This window comes from Somniosus microcephalus, chromosome 1, assembly GCF_052327205.1.
Source record: "Somniosus microcephalus isolate GS21.2 chromosome 1, FLI_Smic_1.0, whole genome shotgun sequence".
In the NCBI taxonomy this organism is placed as follows: Eukaryota; Metazoa; Chordata; class Chondrichthyes; order Squaliformes; family Somniosidae; genus Somniosus; species Somniosus microcephalus.
The window spans coordinates 422,795,685-422,814,390 of NC_140987.1; the positions used below are offsets into that span (position 1 = coordinate 422,795,685).

At 45.6% G+C, this 18,706-nt stretch overlaps 1 protein-coding gene across 6 annotated transcripts in view; it reads left to right on the forward strand.

The window, feature by feature from the left end:
- LOC147125238 (uncharacterized) overlaps window positions 1–18,706 on the forward strand; it is a 47,913-nt gene that overhangs the window by 28,679 nt on the left and 528 nt on the right. For 3 of the 6 annotated variants that reach the window (XM_085999707.1, XM_085999700.1, XM_085999717.1), the window contains 8 exons: window positions 639–777; window positions 2,141–3,050; window positions 6,996–7,138; window positions 8,276–8,415; window positions 10,104–10,258; window positions 15,876–15,943; window positions 17,787–17,972; window positions 18,097–18,186. In XM_085999707.1, the coding sequence (XP_085855833.1) occupies window positions 639–777; window positions 2,141–3,050; window positions 6,996–7,138; window positions 8,276–8,415; window positions 10,104–10,258; window positions 15,876–15,943; window positions 17,787–17,972; window positions 18,097–18,182 (1,827 nt within the window). In that variant the 3' untranslated portion in view covers window positions 18,183–18,186. Of the gene's footprint in view, window positions 1–638; window positions 778–2,109; window positions 3,051–6,995; window positions 7,139–8,275; window positions 8,416–10,103; window positions 10,259–15,875; window positions 15,944–17,786; window positions 17,973–18,096; window positions 18,187–18,706 lie in introns of those variants that run through there. The other 3 variants (XM_085999726.1, XM_085999745.1, XM_085999736.1) reach the window with 3 other exon arrangements.

The following is an 18,706-nucleotide window of genomic DNA, read 5'->3' on the forward strand; positions in this document are numbered from 1 at the left end:
TGGATAGCAGCCAGTCAGAGTTCAACAGTGATATGGATTGATAGTCTGGAGCTGTGCTTAATTACTGTTGCAGCTTGGAATATTTATTCAAACTTTAACTAATACTACATAGGTTTAACTGATGCTAAATAGGTGGGGTAGAGCCTATGATCAGGCATAATGCATTAGGTCTATGGAAGAAATAAGCTTGACGGAAGGGAAGGCTTTTTCTCATTCCATGCTTTTTTGACTTGAGAGCTGCAAATTATATTTTTATTTTACAAACTACACCATGATCTTCCCAATGAATAATGCCCAAGAACTAACACAGCTACGTTCCTCCAATTCTGGCCTTTTGTGCATCCCTGATTTCCTTTGCCCCTCCATTGGCAGCCGTGCCTTCAGCTGTCTAGGCCCTAAGCTCTATAATTCCTCCCTAAACCTCTCTGCCTCCCGACCACCCTCTCCTCCTTAAAACACTGATTAAAACCTACCTCTTTGACCTGTCCTAATTACTCCTTATGTGGCTCTTTTTTGTCAATTCTTGTTTGATAATGCTGCTGTGAAGCACCTTGGGACCATTTACTATGTTAAAGGCGCTATATAGATGCAAGTTTCTGTTGTTTAAAATTGGCTTATAAAAATGTGTCTTTATGCAGGTCAGTTTGAATATTCAGGACATTGCCATCACTTCTGAAAAAGATTTCTGCAAAAATTATGAAGGTGTCCATTATCAACTAAGTCAGCTACTCAGGTCAAGTAAAGAATTGTACAAAATGCTTCAAGAAACCAAAGCAGGTAACTCATCATCTGTAACTGTTGAAAATCTCAATGTTCAGATATGTCAGTCTTATGAGGAAACTCAAGTAATTCAATTCTTTATTTTTTTTTAGGGGGGGGGTGGTTAATGTTGTTTTTCTGTAGTGGTTGTTTAAGCAGAAATGTACATGCTGGAATTTTCTGAATGTAAAATGCTAGAGACCAGTAATTTTTTTCCCACAATTGTGTTTTTTTTTTTTGTTTACATGTTACGTTACAAATCTTATTTCCAACTGAGCAAAGATGAAAACTGTCTGGGGGAGAAAATAGGAGATTGGTTGGTTTTGTGGTATTTGCTGGTTTGTCAATACAGGTAGACTATCCTTTATCCGAAAACCTCAGGACCAGCCGTGTTTTGGTTTTCGGAAAATTTCGGATTTCGGAAGGTATTTTTTAAGACTGGGAAATTTGTCGGGGGTGGGTCGGCGGGGGTCGGCGCGGGGGTGGGGGTCGGCGGGAGTCTGGGTCGGGGGGGTCGGCGGGAGTCGGGGTCGGCGGGGGGGTCGGCGGGGGTGGGGTCAGCGGGAGTCGGGGTCGGCGGGGGTCCGCGGGGGGTTCGGCGGGAGTCGGGGTCGGCGGGGAGGTCCGCGGGGGATCGGGGTCGGCGGGGGGGTCTGCGGGGGGTCGGCGGCGGGGGTCGGGGTCGTGCGCCACTCTGGTCATGTCGTGCGCACGACCTACGCTGAACGAAAAAACCTTCGGTTTTTAGAGGTTTTTGGAAGTTCGGATAAAAGGTAGTCTACCTGTAGTAGCTTTGAAATAAAATGGAGTTGATTGCCTGATTTTTTCCACTGTTCCGCATTCCTCGCTGATACTTTTTACTACTTTGATTCATTCAGATTTAGTTGTTGGTAACTTAAATAGGTTATTATTTGGGTTACTCACAATTTCTTTGCCTTACAAATGTGATGCTTTATGGCGTGACTCCTCCAAAGCCATTGAAAGGCGTGATGCTAGAAATAGGACTTTTAATCATATGGGCCTCTGAAGATGGGAATTCAGATTCAAAGCAAATTCTAGTCTTTCTTCTTGGTCCCTTGGTACTGGCTTTGACCCAGTTTGTTGGGCTGCAATTTCGCATTTGTGCAAGGTAATTATAAGAGTTTCAAGTTTGACAGCCATTATACCAAGTTACTATGAAAACAATGTTTTTGATGGAGGGCTCATAGGAATTTAAAGGGAGATTATTTTCCAGTGCTTTAAATTGAATTGGCAAAGCAAATTGCTACAGGTTAATAGCTTAAATGTCATGCCTAAATTTAACAAAGATTAGATGTTCCTTTTTAAGTTATTTTTCTGTTCCTCATTAAGGCCTTGTCTGCCATCATCTTGTTTCAACTAGGAATGCTGGCGAATGGACCACTGGCTCCAACAGAGAAACTTCTGTCTATTGGAGTTCTTGCATCTGGTTCCAAAAGTTACGTTGATGGTTTGCCTCCAGCAGATTTTCTGACAGGTGTTAAAAGCATAAGCACGTGTATTGGTGAGGAATCTGGCAGCTGTACTCCCAAGCTTGACATTTCCACAATGAGCACTTCCCGGGTAAGTGGTCTGTATTGTGAAGACATCACATCAGAATCTGAATTGCACAAATTGCAAAAGGAAGAACTACTTTTGAAACACTCCAGTGGTAGTTACCCTTTTACCAACAGTCAATCTCCAGAAGAAGTTGTGTCATCAAATGTATACAATGAGCTCATTGTAACAAAAGTAGAAGAGAGATTAGCTACTGAAAACTCTAGTTGCACGAGCCTACCATTGCGGAAAGAAGATCCACATATCTTCAACAAAAGCAAGTCTTTGAATGACAATCAAACATATATTGTGCGATCAGAATGGGAAGTTTGGGACACTTTTAAATTTACTGCATCGGACAGCGATACTAATGGCTACGTTGAGCCTGAAGAAGAGAGGACAAGTAACACACAAGGTGTGGTCTCAACCCTTGATGCCACTTCACCTCAAGAACCCTTGCATCTCAATGGTACTTTGCGGCAACCAAATCCAATTGAACAAGTGTCAACCTCACAATATTTGAGCCCTAACCGTATGTTGGGACCACTATGTAAGAGTCAATTTCCAGATTCACCAGTTGAAAGAGATATGGACCTGCATGTAGCTGGTGATATCCCAGAATTCCAGTTTTGTCGATGGCAGGAGGTGGAGATAAGGGTCAGTTATGCAATTGACCCACATTATTTCTACATACAGCACTCTGGTCAGGAGCTACCAGAACTGATGAGGGAATTAAAGTAAGTACACACAATGTTTTCTACCCTGGTGTTTCAAAATAAACATGCCTTTCTGGAGTGAGGGAAAGCTAACATGCAGGTACAGCAAGCAATAAGGAAGGCAAATGGCATGTTGGCCTTTACTGCAAGGGGGTTAGAGTATAAGAGTAAGGAAGTCTTGCTACAATTGTACAGGGCCTTGGTGAGACCACACCTGGAGTACTGTGCACAGTTTTGGTCTCCTTATCTAAGGAAGGATATACTTGCCTTGGAGGCGGTGCAACGGAGGTTCACTAGATTGATTCCTGGGATGAGAGGGCTGTCCTATGATGAGAGATTATGTAGAATGGACCTATACTCTCTGGAGTTTAGAAGAATGAGAGGTGATCTCATTGAAACATACAAGATTCTGAAGGGGACTGACAGGGTAGATGCTGAGAGGTTGTTTCCCCTGGCTGGAGTGTCTAGAACTAGGGGTCATAGTCTCAGGATAAGGGGTCGGTCATTTAAGACTGAGATGAGGAGGAATTTCTTCACTCAGAGGGTTGTGAATCTTTGGAATTCTCTGCCCCAGAGGGCTGTGAATGCTGAGTCTTTGAGTATATTCAAGGCTGAGATAGATAGATTTTTGGACTCTAGGGGGATCAAAGGATATGCAGATCGGGCGGGAAAGTGGAGTTGATGTCGATAATCAGCCATGATCTTATTGAATGGCGGAGCAGGCTCGTGTGGCCTACTCCTGCTCTTATTTCTTATCTTCTACAGGAACAAAGGATGGGGGAAGCTTACTGGGGCAACAGTGACATTAATTTGGTAACTGTAGATAACTTGGGTATATAATGTGCATTGTTACAGGTACAATATTGTTTGCTTTCCTCCCCACCCTGACAAAATAAATAAAAAGACTCCATCTCTGACTGTGACATCTGATTTTAAATGTGGTGTTGCACACAGTGTCAAGACCAAGTGCAGTCTTCAGGTGAAGAGGGTTAGAGACAGGGAGATCATTGGACCAGGGTATGCAGACATAATTCAGTCCCCATTTTAAAGTCATACCTGCTGTCCTTGTTTTATATATTACCATCATAAATTCCTATGTCCACATTTATATGACCACATTTATATGCCACCCCTGATCCTCTCTAACTTTTACCGCTGCACAATAGAGAGCATCCTGACGAACTGTATCACAGTATGGTATGGCAGCTGCAGCTACTATGACCGGAAAGCCCTGCAGCGGGTAGTCAAAACTGCCCAACGCATTACCGGCACCCGGCTACCGACCATAGAGCACATATACCAGAAACGCTGTTTACGGAGGTCACGGTCCATCATCAAAGACCCTACCCACCCCAGCCACAGTCTGTTCGCCCTCCTGCCATCTGGGAGACGCTACAGATGCATTCGCACCCGAACGACCAGATTTAGGAACAGCTTCTTTCCCAGGGCTGTCATCCTACTGAACTCCACAAATAAACTCTAAAGCCTGCACATCTGCCAATGCACTTTATTATGGTCATATTTATGTTAATATATTACGAGCCAAATGTATGTTGAATGTTTAAATGTCTTAATCTAAATGTACACTCTCGGGAGCCGCAAGCCTACATTTCGTTGTACTGCACTTGTGCACTAACAATGACAATAAAAGTTGATTATGATTCTGATTAATGGAAACTACCGATATCAACTTGTAATAATTACACCTTTCTGTCGGTGATGGCGTTGCCGTGGTTTCATTGGTAAAATAGTCTAATTACAACATGATGACTAGGTTATGTAGGGAGTGTCCATTATAAATGTGGACATTGAAATTTGTAATGGGAAAAGTTGATCAGAAATGTGCACAGATACATTATAATAATATATTACCAGTTGATATACATGGCCATGGTAAGTCAGAGGCTAAGATCTGTCTGTTATTTTGTGTTGCTGTTTTCTCTCTCTCTCCCCTTCTGCTTTTCAGGTTTTATTTCCTCTTTTCTTGCCTTTTTATGTGGGAAGTGGTAGGTGGAATGGCTTGGTTTTGTTGGAACAGGAGCCACCAAAGGCTGCAGACAGCTTTTGGATGGAGTTTGCAAGGAAAATATGGCCCCTGTAGCACCCTTCCCATCCCCATCCCAATTATTTGTGCCTCTCCCCTACCCACTCACTCCTTTCATGTTCCCTGCCCCTTCATTTTCCCATTATCTTCTCTCTTTCCTACTATCGCCTCACTCCCATCACTACCCTTCTCTTGAATTGCCAACTCAACCCCTACATCCTGCCCTCATCCTTGCTCCACAGTCACTCACCTCATCCTTAGCCCTCCATGCACACACCCTCACCCACCTGCTCCCCCTATGGGAGGATGGTGAGAGGCCAGAGGTCCCCCTCGCCTTCAATCTTTTTCCCTCTAACCCTCTTTTTTTATTACTTTGTTATGCCTCTATTGCACTTAAATTTCTTGGCTGTTCTGGGGGACGCCTGCCGTAACTGTGGCAGGAGTCCAGTGGAACAGCCATTAACTACCAAATACACCAGAACTCAGCCATAATTGGAATTTTGCAGCAGCCTTGTTTGGGAGTACAACCTCCACCTGTCCCAAACAAGGCCACTTACGTGGAGGGGTTGGAGCCAAAGGTGTGGACAGCTTCCCCAATCCTAATGAGACTTGGGGGTCGATTTTCAGTGTGCTGTGGAGTCGGGATTGGAGGCGTGCAGGGGGTTAAATTCCCGAATTCGGGGGTCCTGCCCAAAACCCACCTCCATGTAAGTTTCAAAGGAGGCGGGTACCCGCCCCACACTGGGACCCGCCGACCCGAGGCGGGAAGGGATTAGTGCCAATTAACTGCCTGTTAACGGGTAGTTAACGGGCAGTTTTTAGCCTAATCCCTATTTTGAAGGTTGTCGTGTGGGATTCCCGACGGCTCCAAACCACGCCAAGTTAGAGGAGTCGGGCCATCGGGTTGAAGGACTTGGAGGGGTCGAGATGTCAGTGTTCAGGTGAGTGATGGGTGCATGAGTGCAAAGGTAAGTGTGTTTGGTTTGTCTAAAGTGTGTAAAAATGTTTAAATTACCTGTACTTACCTTTACAGCCTTCCTTCCTCTAGGTTTCGGGAGTCCATCATTCAGCCGGCACAGAAAGCAGAATGGCTGCGATCTGTCAAAAGTGACAACCTGCAGCTTTCAGTGCCGGCGAGATTTCTAACTGAGTCTGCGTAGAAGGACTCAGGTTAGAAGTAAGACTGTCAGTGTTTGACAGCTTCAAACAGCTGTGAAACACTAATATTTCATCTGTCAACATGTCTTGACAGATAAAATTTCAGTCTGTGACATCACCTGTTGCCGGGTGGCCCTTAATTGGCCTGCTGAGCCCGCTGGGCGGGCTCAACGAGGTCAATCAAGTTAAAATCGCGTGGATTGGCCGCATCTCGATGGAGGCGGGACTACAACCCGAAAGTTGTAGTCCCGCCTCCTTCCCGACTTCTGAATGAAAATCCAGCCCTTGGTGTCTGTTTGCAAGCCAGTGCACTGAGCTAGATGCGGTGTACTGGCTTCCAGAAGAGCACAAATGGGCCCATGGTTTGGGGTGGGGGTTCAGGCCATGGAAGTGACCTGGATCCTTGGAAAAAAATGAATTTTTCCATTATTATTGGCCCCTGTTGCAATGGAGGCCAAATCGGGTGCAGAAATTGTTTCACCAGGGTGGACTGTGCAACCTGCCCCCACCCGAAGATAGCAGTAGGCACCGGGTTTTCCAACAGTGTGGGGCAGGCAGGTGCCTGAGTAGACTTCGATTCTCCCGTTTGCAAAAGCTGATCCAGAAATCTGATGCATTATCCATAACTTTGACTGTTCTTGGGTCTAGAAATATCCTCGTCCATGAGCTCCCCATGTGGTGCAAGAGTGTGTGTTGGTAACCTGCTCCCAGGCCTCAGCTAAGCCTACTGACAAAATTAACATTAGGTCACCTTGTTTTTGCAGTATCGAGTGCTTGAGGAGCTCCGCTACATTGTGTTGCATCCCTTTGATCAGCTCCTGTGTGTGTGCTTGGCTCCCTGAAAGCAACCAGTGGTACAGGGCACGTGTCATCAAGATTGTGGGATATGAAGCAACAATCGCACATGGTATGGGCACAGGCTGTATGACAAGTGAGCTAGAAAATGTATTATAAAAACAGGATGTAGACCATAATAGTACAGGAAACTTTGTGATATCCGGCACCGACGGGACCGAGCCGTTGCCGATCTATCAAAACTGCTGGACAAACCAGCGGCAATGTTGAAGCATACGGAGATTTGCAGCTCCGTATCTGGCAACAAACACTGTTGCTTAGCAACAGCTTCTAAACAGTCGGCCTATACCTTGGAAGCGTCTCTGTAGCTTAGCAACAGCTTCAGAGAGACTTTGCAGAGCCTGACTGTTGGGGAAAAAAAGCCACGAGAAGAAAAAAAAACCTAACAAAACGGCTCCTGATTTCTGCCGGTGGATCGAGGTTTCCGGACATACAACCTCCGGATAAACCAAAGTTTCCTGTAGATGGAATGACGTTTAAGGAAAAAAAACAAGTGTAAATGCTGTACTTTTATGTAGGTTTTTATAACCTACAAATCACATTTTTCATGGAAGTACTAGGATTGAACGAGTGGCCACCTTCATGTGAGAGCCTGGACAGTGACTGTTGGCGGCTGTTCAGCCACAGGGGACACCAAAGCCAGGCCTGACCTTGGCCTTGACCAACATCTGCATAGGTGCACTATCCAGAGGTCTGTGCTAATTGTAACATCCAAACTGCTGCCCTGCTGAAATCTGCCATATCAACACACACCGGTGAATTGAACCCAGGACCTTCTGTTCTTTTTTTTTCCTGTTGTCATTGTGATCTAGTTTGTTCTGCATGCAGCATACCGATAACAGTGGCATTATTATAGTGAAATTCTTTATGACAAGTTTCAGCATGACTAGTATAGAATCATTCAGGGAGGATTACTATTGATTGAAAGATTTTTGTAGAGTGCTTTAACAGGTTTATACTCCTCTTGGAGAATGACACCAATCTGCATGCCTTGGATCACTCAGTTGGATAAACTCTCTACAAATAATAAATGACAGTCATTTAGACTCCATGATACACCAGAATTCTGGCACATCAGCTCGCTGGTGGTTGTTTTTCCTCTGCAATGAGTAATCTGTTTGAATTCATTTTCTGAAGCATAAATTTGCAGTGAAGAAGTAAATTGTTAACTTTGAGTTTATTTTTGCAGATAACCCCCAACACATTTTAGTGGAAGTGTTATGTGTGGATTATGGATTCTCTGCTTCCCTGCCACTTAGTTGTTTAAAATCTCTAAGTCCAACATGTTGTGCCCTTCCCCAGCAAGTTTTACGTGTGTCTTTAGAAAATGTAAGTACATAGGAATGTGAGTTTTAAGAAAATTCATCATGTGGAATTTTTTTTTTTTTTATATATCTAATGCCAAATCGGGAACAAAAAGTTTAGGGTGGATTATTCTCTTCGTCTGATACTGTTTATAATTGCAGCTGTAGCAAGGATATCGAATAATGCTGCATGCACCCTTTTTAGCCCTAATGTTCATCAATTGAACAAAACACGTGATTTTATGAATGCTGAGTTAGGAGATGCAGTGATGTAAGTGTGCTGCAACACCAGTGCTCAGTGCCATGGAAGGGGTGGAGTCTACATTTATGACTGATTTTTTGTCCCACCTACTCATTAACTTTGAGACACTGTTACCCTCGCAAATAATAAAGTGTGTCCCAAAAGTCTACGTAATGCTGTTCAGATTCTGTAACCAAACAAGTTTTGTAATGGAAAAGCAAAATACTGCAGATGCTGGAAATCTGAAATAAAACCAGAAAATGCTGGAAATACACAGCAGGTCAGGCAGCATCTGTGGACAGAGAAACATTTCAGGTCGATGACCTTTCACCAGAACTGGGGAAAAGCTAGAGGTATAACAAGTGCAAAGGCAGGGAAAGAAGAGAGGAAAGAACAAAAGGGAAGGTCTGTGAGAGGGTGGAAGGGAGGAGAGATTAAAGGACAAAAGGTATGATTGTTCAAGACAAAAGGAGATGGTAATGGGACAATGAAAGAAGCAAAAGATAGATCTAGAGGAATTGTAAATGGGAATAGCAGAATCATCAAACTGCTGTCTGGGGGGGAAAATGAGGGCAGAGGTTATGATCTGAAATTGTTGAACTTGATGTTGAGTCCAGAAGGCTGTAAATTGCCTAATCGAAAGATGAGATGCTGTTCCTTGAGCTTCATTGGAAAAGTGTAAGAGGCCGAGGTCAGAGTGGGAGTGGCATGGGAGGACAGAGGTCAGAATGGAGCGGCGAATTAAAGTGACAGATGACCAGAAGCTCAGGGTCACGCTTGCGGACTGAATGGAGGTGTTTCACAAAGCGGTCACCCAATCTGTGTTTGGTGTCTCCAATGTAGAGGAGACCACATCGTGAACAATGAACACAGTATACTAAATTGCAAGAAGTACAAGTAAATCGCTGTTTCACCTGGAAGGAATGTTTGGGGCCCTGGACAGTGGGAAAGGGAGGAGGTAAAAGGGCAGGTGTTGAATCTCCTGCGCTTGCACGGGAAGGTGAGGGTGTGTTAGGGGTGATTGAGGAGTGGACCAGGGTGTCGTGGAGGGAACGGTCCCTTCAGAATGCTGAAAGGAGAGGGAAGGGGAATATGTGTTCGGTGGTGGGATCACGCTGGAGGTGGCGGAGATGATCCATTGAATGTGGAGTGTGGTGGGGTGAAAGGTGAGGACAAGGGCAACCCTATCGTGGTTCTGAGAGGGAGGGGCACGGGTGAGAGCAGAAGTGCGAGAAACTGAATTAAGTTTAGTAATGGGATGTGTGCCTCCCTATAGACCTCCATATTGTGTAATGTTTTTGTAATTGAACTGTTAAGTTGATCAGACACTAACAGTGGCTTACTGATATCCACATCACATCCACATGTATAACTTTTACAGTGAGCATGTGATAATAGGCTTGGGGGTGCAGGGAGTAGGGGCAGGAATGCTGTTTAACAAAAAATATATACTATCAAATCATCTTCTGCAGGTTTCTCCACTACATGGTGCCACCTGGTCCAAGTCAGAGATCAACTGGTTCAAGAAGTTTGTGAAAAATAAAACATTCTTTGCGAGACTTTACAAAAGATTGAGCAACATGACAGTGGCACTCTTCAGCGAAAGAGGAAAAATAGGGATCATGAGGTATGCAAGCAAGACCTCCATGTGATGTTCTTATTTGGCTTAAATACACAAGATGGTTTGTTAATTTGTATTTACTGTAGGGGTAGAAATCTTGGGGCTAACGATTTGATTGCGTAGCGAATTGTTTGGGTGCTATGGGTGTCATTTTGGGTTGAAAATGGCCTCCGAACTGCGTGTACACAATTCTGCGTGAGGTGAGGGTGTCGGCGCTGGGAGCATGCGCCAGAAGTATGCAGAGTAGGCCGATCGTGACGTCAATTTGATGCCAGCGCTGCCATTTTTGTCCTCAATGTTGGAAGCAATGCCCTGTGTTAACCTCGCACAGCTGAACATGCGTTCAGCAGCTGCAAGAACGCCTACCAGCGATTATTTACAAGGGATCATCAACCACTCTCTGGTCAGTTGCTGATTAATTTCTACTGGCTCTGTGTAAGTTTGTGGAACTGTTTAGCACTTACTAGAGTTGTTTAAAGTTGGTGTGGTGACAGGGAGTGGTGCTGCAAGTAGAGAAGGCCTTGCTTCTGACTTCAGGGGTTCTGGTCAGACCACTTGCTCCCAGTCATGACTGCTCAAGTTGTCAGCCCCCTTGACCTGCAGCATGACCGGGAGATTGAGCAGAGGTAGTGAATAAGAGGACCAGTGTTCGCAGAAGGAGGGGGAGAGGGCTGTCAGCAGGAGGCCTTGCCCACCTAGTGTCTTCCGAGAGCAATTGTCTTGCCTCAACCTGAGCCAGTAGCAGTGTGTGAGGCGTCTGCACTTTACGAAGGACTCTGCCACCTCTTGCAACCAGACCTGCAGCCTCACACCAGGGCAAGGACAGTGCTGCCAGTGGCTGTGAAGGTGACCGTGGCCCTGAATTTCTTCATGTTGGGATCCTTTCCAGCTGGAGCAAGTGACATCTGTAATATCTCACAGTTTGCCGTCCACTGCTGCATAAGAGAGGTGATAGGTGCTCTTTATACCAGGAGAGGGGACTTCATTGTCTTCTCTCTGACCAGAGCGGAGCGTGCACGTGACTTTGCGGGCTTCCTTGTGGTGCAGGGCGCCATCGACTGCACACACATGGCTTTGCGGGCACTGCATCTAAATGCTGAGCTGTACCACAGGTTATCACTCGCTGAATGTGCAGTTGGTGTGCGACCATGCTCAGCACATCATGATGGTGAGTGCCCAGTATCCTGGCAGCAGGCATGATGCTTTTATTCTGCGCCAGTCTGCTGATCCCTCAGTCTTTGAACCACCAAGTAAAACCAGAGGATGGCTTCTGGGCGACAAGGGCTATCCGCTGATCACCTGGCTCATGACTCCGCTCCACAACCCAACCACATGGGCAGCACGCGTACAATGAGAGCTATGCTGCCACACTGAATCTGAGAGCAGAGCATTGGCGTCCTTATACAATGCTTCCGCTGCATGAACCGCTCTTGAGGAGGCCTGCAGTACTCATCAGAACACGTCGATTCTTCGTCATCTGTTGCATGCACCACAACCTCGCCATCATGCGGGCACAACCCTTGCCACCAGGGATATGGCCACCAGCGGAGGAGGAAGTGGAAGAGGAAGAGGCTACCCAGACAGCCCCTTTCTGCCCGGGCTGTCTGTGATTGACCAATTCGACTGCGGTACGAGTGAACGCAACTCCAATTCCCCATTCAACAGTAGTCCCACACCTTGCCTTCCCTCTGTTACTGACCATCACGGCGTCCTCTTTGCCACAATGTTGAAATAAAAACCAGCACAAAAACATTCCAATCCAACTTTATCCATTAATCCATCCAATATAACATAACAAAGTCAACTAATCATTCTTGTGAATTCCCTTAGCGCCTGCCTTCAGTGTGCCTTTGACTGTCCTAGTGCTCCTATGAAGTGCACCCCCAGTAGCTGCAGCATGGCTGGTGGAAGGTTGTTGACTTTCAGTGGGGGAGACTGCAGATGGCCTTGCAAAATAACCTCGAGCATCTCTGGGCCTAGAAGGCCCAGCTATGGACTCCACCACCTCGGCATGGGCGGCAGTCGCCTGGGCTGGCTGGCTGGCTGGCTGACCGGCAACAGCAAGGGCACTGGCAGAGTGGCATTGGTGGGAATTTACATGCTGTCTGCAGTCCTCCAAATGGGCGGGGGTTGCTAGCGCATCGTGCTCCCCATGCCAGCTTTTGGGGGCAAACTAATTTCTAGGCCTCAATCTTTACCCATGTGCCACTTTTGTCTGGTGCAGCTCTAACCTTTTCAGACGGGCAGTGATGGTTTCGGGTACAGAATTGTCATTGTGATAGTACTTTGCAGGAGGAGACGGTCTCTTCTACACTTATTTAGGCACATCATCAGGTGCAGAGGGGAGTTCTGCCTTAAGAATGTTTGTATTGTTGAGTTAAACTATACCAGTTCTATACCTTATTTTTGACATTAGAAATTTGTTACTGAGGATAAAGATACTTGACGAAGATTTTTTCAAAAGTGATTTGATTGGTTCGAACCTACCCTCAAATGTTGCAGGAATTCTCCCCATCCCCTGCTTAAATTACTGGTAGACCTTGTGACCGTCATCTCAGTAATGTCCTACCTTGGACACACTTTGTGCTCCCAGGTTCCATGGCCACCCCCAATGGTAGTAAGTCAGTGTCCCTGGTGATAGGACTTTGCATGGACCCGTGCTCTTGGAAAACTTCTGACTCACCATGAGCAAGACCACAGGAGATCTGCTAGTATAAATAATGAGGCAGAAATTCCGGTCCCTACGGGTGTGTGTGCGCTGTGTACTCACCCGTAGGGACATCGAAAATGCCGGTTTTAGGCATGCACTGTGCATGTGCTGGAAACCGGCATTTCTGATCTGTCAAGAAAGCGCTTGACAGATCCTCCGGCTGCGCTGGAGCAAGGCCTCTGTGGGTGGAGAGTTCCGTTTTTTGGAGATCCTCCGTCCGCAGAAAACACTTACAATTCTTGCGCCTGGTAAAAGCAGGCTCAAGGCCTGCATTTGCCAGGATAAGAGTTGAAAATTTTTTTTTTTTTTAATTTCCACTGATTTATCATTTTAAAATACTTTAAAGAAAGGTAAGTTTATTTTTCGCCCCATTAAAAACTTTAATTTTTTTTTCAAAAAATAACATTTTTGTTTAAAATACTTAATTTATAGAAACATAGAAGATAGGAGCAGGAGTAGGCCATTCGGCCCTTCGAGCCTGCTCCGCCATTCAATGAGATCATGGCTGATCATCCAAATTCAGTACCCTGTCCCTGCCTTCTCCCCATATCCCTTGATCCCTTTAGCCTCAAGAAATATATCCAACTCTTGAATATATTTAATGAACTGGCCTCCACCACCCTCTGTGGCAGAGAATTCCACAGGTTCACCACTCTCTGGGTGAAGAAATTCCTCCTCATTTCAGTCCTAAATGGCTTACCCCTTATCCTTAGACTATGACCCCTGGTTCTGGACTCCCCGGCCATCAGAAACATCCTTCCTGCATCTAGTCTGTCCAGGCCTGACAGAATTTTATAGGTTTCGATGAGATCCCCTCTCAATCTTCTAAACTCCAGTGAGTATAAGCCCAATCGACACAATCTCTCCTCATACGTCATTCCTGCCATCCCAGGTATCAGCCTGGTGAATCTTCGCTGCACTCCTTCCATGGCAAGAACGTCCTTCCTCAGGTAAGGCGACCAAAACTGCACACAATACTCAAGGTGTGGCCTCACCAAGGCCCTGTACAACTGCAGCAAGACATCCTTGTTCTTGTACTCGAACCCTCTTGCTACGAAGGCCAACATACCATTTGCCTTCTTAACCGCCTGCTGCACCTGCATGCTTACCTTCAGCGACTGGTGTACAAGAACACCCAGGTCTCTTTGCACTTCCCCTTCTCCCAATCTATTGCCATTCAAATAATAATCTGCCTTCCTGTTTTTGCCACCAAAGTGGATAACCTCACATTTATCCACATTATAGTGCATTTGCCATGTTTCTGCCCAATCACCCAACCTGTCCAAATCGTGCTGGAGTTTCACGACATCCTCCTCACAGCATACCCTCCCACCCAGCTTTGTGTCATCTGCAAATTTGGAGATATTACATCCAATTCCCTCGTCCAGATCATTAATATATATTGTGAACAGCTGGGGTCCTAGGACCGATCCTTGCGGTACCCCACTAGTCACTGCCTGCCACTCGGAAAACGACCCGTTTATTCCAACTCTTTGCTTTCTGTCCACCAACCAGTTCTCTATCCAAGTCAATACCTTGCCTTAATTTTGCACGCTAATCTCTTATGTGGGACCTTATCGAAAGCCTTCTGAAAGTCCAAATACACCACATCCACTGGTTCTCCCTTATCTATTTTACCAGTTACATCCTCAAAAAATTCCAGTAGCTTAGTCAAGCATGATTTACCTTTTGTAAATCCATGTTGACTTTGTCCGATCCAGTCACTGCTTTCCAAGTGCTCTGCTATTACATTTATAGTTTCTAAGGTCTCTCTGGTGTAGCAGGGACTGTTGGTAAACCAGTTAACTGTAGTGTAATTAGTGGGAGTGATTGATTTAATTTAAATTCAATTAATTAAAGGGTAAGTCATGGCAGGACAGCCGGGCCCCGTGATCTGCTCCTCCTGCGATATGTGGGAAATCAGGGACACTTCCTGTGTCCCTGACAACTACATGTGCAGGAAGTGCATCCAGCTGCAGCTACTGACAGACCACATTGTGGCGCTGGAGCTGCGATTGGATGCATACTGGAGCGTTCACGATGCTCAGGACATCGTGAATAGCACATTTACGGAGTTGGACACACCGCAGGTAGAGGTTGGACAGGAAGAAAGGGAACGGGTGACCAACAGGCAGAGTACTAGGCGCAGGCAGGTAGTGCAGGGGTCCCCTGTGGCCATCCCCCTCTCCAACAGATACACCACTTTGAGTACTGTTGGGGGGGATGGCTTATCAGAGGAAGGCAGCAGCAACCAACTTCCTGGCACCAGGGGTGGCTCTGCTGCACAGAATGGGAGGAAAAAGAGGGGTAGAGCTACAGTAATAGGGGATTCAATTGTAATTTAAAGTCATTTTAAAAATGTGATTTAAAAAAAAAAAAAAATTATTTAAAGTTTTACTATGTTTTTGGGGGTGATCTCTATTCATATATTTGACAGGTCTTCCTGTCAAATGTATGAATGGAGATTCCCTTCTCTGATTGGCTCCCCATGGCCCACGCGATCCCAGGGATGCTCCGAACCGCCTGCGCCTCTGGGAAACGTGGGCCCTGCGCACCGGCAGTTTGGAGAGGCCCAGCAACGGAACTCTGCGCCTCCCGGGAGCCCTCTGGCCCAGGCGCAGATTTTCCCAGATCGCAGCCCCTCCGCCTGCGAACGGAATTTCTGGAACAGTTTGCCCCGCACTCATCTTCACTGCGGGCTAGAATTATCATTTCAGTAATCAAAATATTGGCCCATTTTAGCTAATGCATGCTGAATGAACAGCCAGCATCTAAGGTATAACCTCTCCACTTTTTTGCAGTGGTGTATCGTTTAGTCCACTTTAGTAAGTACACTGCCTGTTCCAGTATAAGTTCACATTCTTTAACTTAGTTGGTTTGTGTTACTGGATTTTACTTTTTTCCCCTTTTTAGGAGAGGGTCTCCACTTTCCCAAAGGATGGCAGCAGCTGGGCTTGCAAGATTCTCGGATGGTAGTTATGGTAAGTGTTACAGCCAGTGGGTTAGTGAACGTCAAATCTTCTTTTGTATACAAAAAACATAGCTGTTCCGCTCCCTGAAGTTAACTTTTAGCCCCCACAATTTTTCTTTTTTGTAAGTACACCAACATCCAGCATGTATAATTCAAGAGAAAGTCTAACCACCTCCCCCTGACATTCAATGGCATTACCATCATCGAATCCTCCACCATCAACATCCTGGGGGGTCACCATTGACCAGAAACATAACTGGACAAGCCACATAAAAATTGTGGCTATAAGAGCAGGTCAAAAGCTGGATGTTCTGTGGTGAGTGACTCACCGCCTGACTCCCCAAAGCCTTTCCACCATCTACAAGGCACAAGTCAGGAGTGTGATGGAATACTCTCCACTTGCCTGGATGAGTGCAGCTCCAACAACACTCAAGAAGCTCAACACCATCCAGGACAAAGCAGCCCGCTTGATTGGCACCCCATCCACTACCTTAAACATCCACTCCTTCCACCACCGGCGCACTGTGTCTGCAGTGTGTACCATCTACAAGATGCACTGCAGCAACTCACCAAACCTTCTTCGACAGCACCTCCCAAACCCATGACCTCTACCACCTAGAAGTACAAGGGCAGCTGGCGCATGGGAACACCACCACCTCCCAAGTTCCCCTCCAAGTAACATACCATCCTGACTTGGAAATCTATCTACGTTCCTTCATAGACTCTGGGTCAAAACCCTGGAACTCCCTCCCTAACAGCACTGTGGGAGTACCTTCACCACACGGACTATAGCGGTTCAAGAAGACGACTCACCACCACCTTCTCTGAGATAATTAGGGAAGGGTAATAAATGCTGGCCTTGCCAGCGATGCCCTCATCCCATGAATGAATTTAAAAAAACTCTTGGCTCAATATCACATGCTCTGCTTCTAAACCAGTACTGGTTTTCCCATATAATCACACTTTGCTGTATACTACCATATTTCACCTGATCACAGAGCAAATGCAGTTTTCGTTTTCTTTTTCTACTTCACGGGGAACCACTGTTAATATAAGTGAAGCACACTTTCCAGCAGGGGTTACTGGATAGTGATCTGGGGCAAAAAAATCTCTGCCATTTTCCCCCTCCTTAATACAGGAGCACTGATGCACATTGTCATACCTCCTGTTGGCCCAGCTAAGATCAAATAACTGCAAAGATTAGGGTTTGAACCTTGTTCAGCGTAGCTCAGCTATATACTGTATAAATCCCCCATAGCTAGCAGAGGAAACAGTTTGCCAAATCTGTAACCAGTTATTATGGTGCATTGCTTTAATGCACAAAATTAATGTAGCATCTTAGATATTAATATTGGGCCAGAAATTCGGGTCCCCACGGGTGAATACGCGCTGTGTACTCGCGCGTAGGGCCAACGAAAGTGCCGGTTTCGTGCATGCACTGGAAACTGGAACTTCCGTTCCCTTGAAGGAAGGGGTTCACAGGTCAAACGCGTGTGCCGGAGAGGCAGTGCGTACGCCTGGAACTTCCGTTTTTTTTACAGGTTTCTCTGGGAGGGTAAGTCTCTAGCAGCTGCGCGTTTAAAAAGCAGTCGCAAGGCCTGCTTTTAACAAGGTAAGTGGTGAATTAAGTAAAATTAAAACATTTTTTCCACAGGTTTATTATTTTTAAATACTTTAAAGAAAGGTAAGTTTATTTTTAGCCCCGTTAAAAACTGTAATTAATTTTTTCAAAAATTTAAATTACTGTTTAAAATAGCTATTTTATGTAATTTATAGTTATTTTTAAAATGTGATTTAAAACAAAAAATTATTTGAAGTTTTAGTTAGGTTTTGGGGCCGATCTCTATTCATAGATTTGACAGGTCTTCCCTGCTACAGAGATTCCCTACTACGATTGGCTCTCCATGGCCCACGTGATCCCAGGGGACGCTTCGAACTAACTGCGCCCCTGGGATACGCGAGCACTGCGTGGCGGCAGCTGGAGCAGGCCCAGGATCGGAATCCCACGCGGGCCCACAGCACAACGGCAGGCGCGCTAGGTAAGTGCAGGTCGGGGGCTTGCACCCGCGGGAAGCCTCCGACCCGAATTTCTGGGCCATTACTGTTTTGAGTGGCTCTAAACACCAGTGTCAAGAAAAAAAAACTTGTGAATTTTTTTTAAAGCTTCACCCAAAGTTGGAGCAAGTATTCCTCTGCACTGGAAGCAACGCCTTGTAAAATTATCGGAACCAACTAACTTGAGAAAATGACCAGGTATGTTCCAATGTATAGAAATTCTATGGATAAGAGGAAGCTAGGAGTGCTCTGAAACTTACCGCAATTTCAGAATTTAGCGCATGCGCATCTAAACGTGGAAATCCTGCTGCTCTGACACAGGCTGCCCTGTGGGTCCCCCTCCTCACACACCCCGCCACCCCCACCCTAACCGCAACAATAACCGGCAATCAGTGGAACTGACACAAACGTAGGCTTTTATGTGCTAATATCACTGCTAAATACGCCATTAAATGTTAAGCCTGGTTGGAATAGGTGTAACTGGGGTTTTAACAGCGCATTGACTTATATTTGTGGAGTGTCAAATTTCTCCATTATGATAAAAATTACAATTTTTTTAAGCTTAATTAAAAAAAAAACTTTATTCATGATATTTCCGCTTTTACCTTTTATCTCCATGTGAAAGTCCCAATCTTTGTTTCGTGCTCTTGTATTTTTAAAGTCTGGATAAAAGCTGCTTTTCATTTCCTGGTTTGTTGAGAATTCTTCAATGTGATCG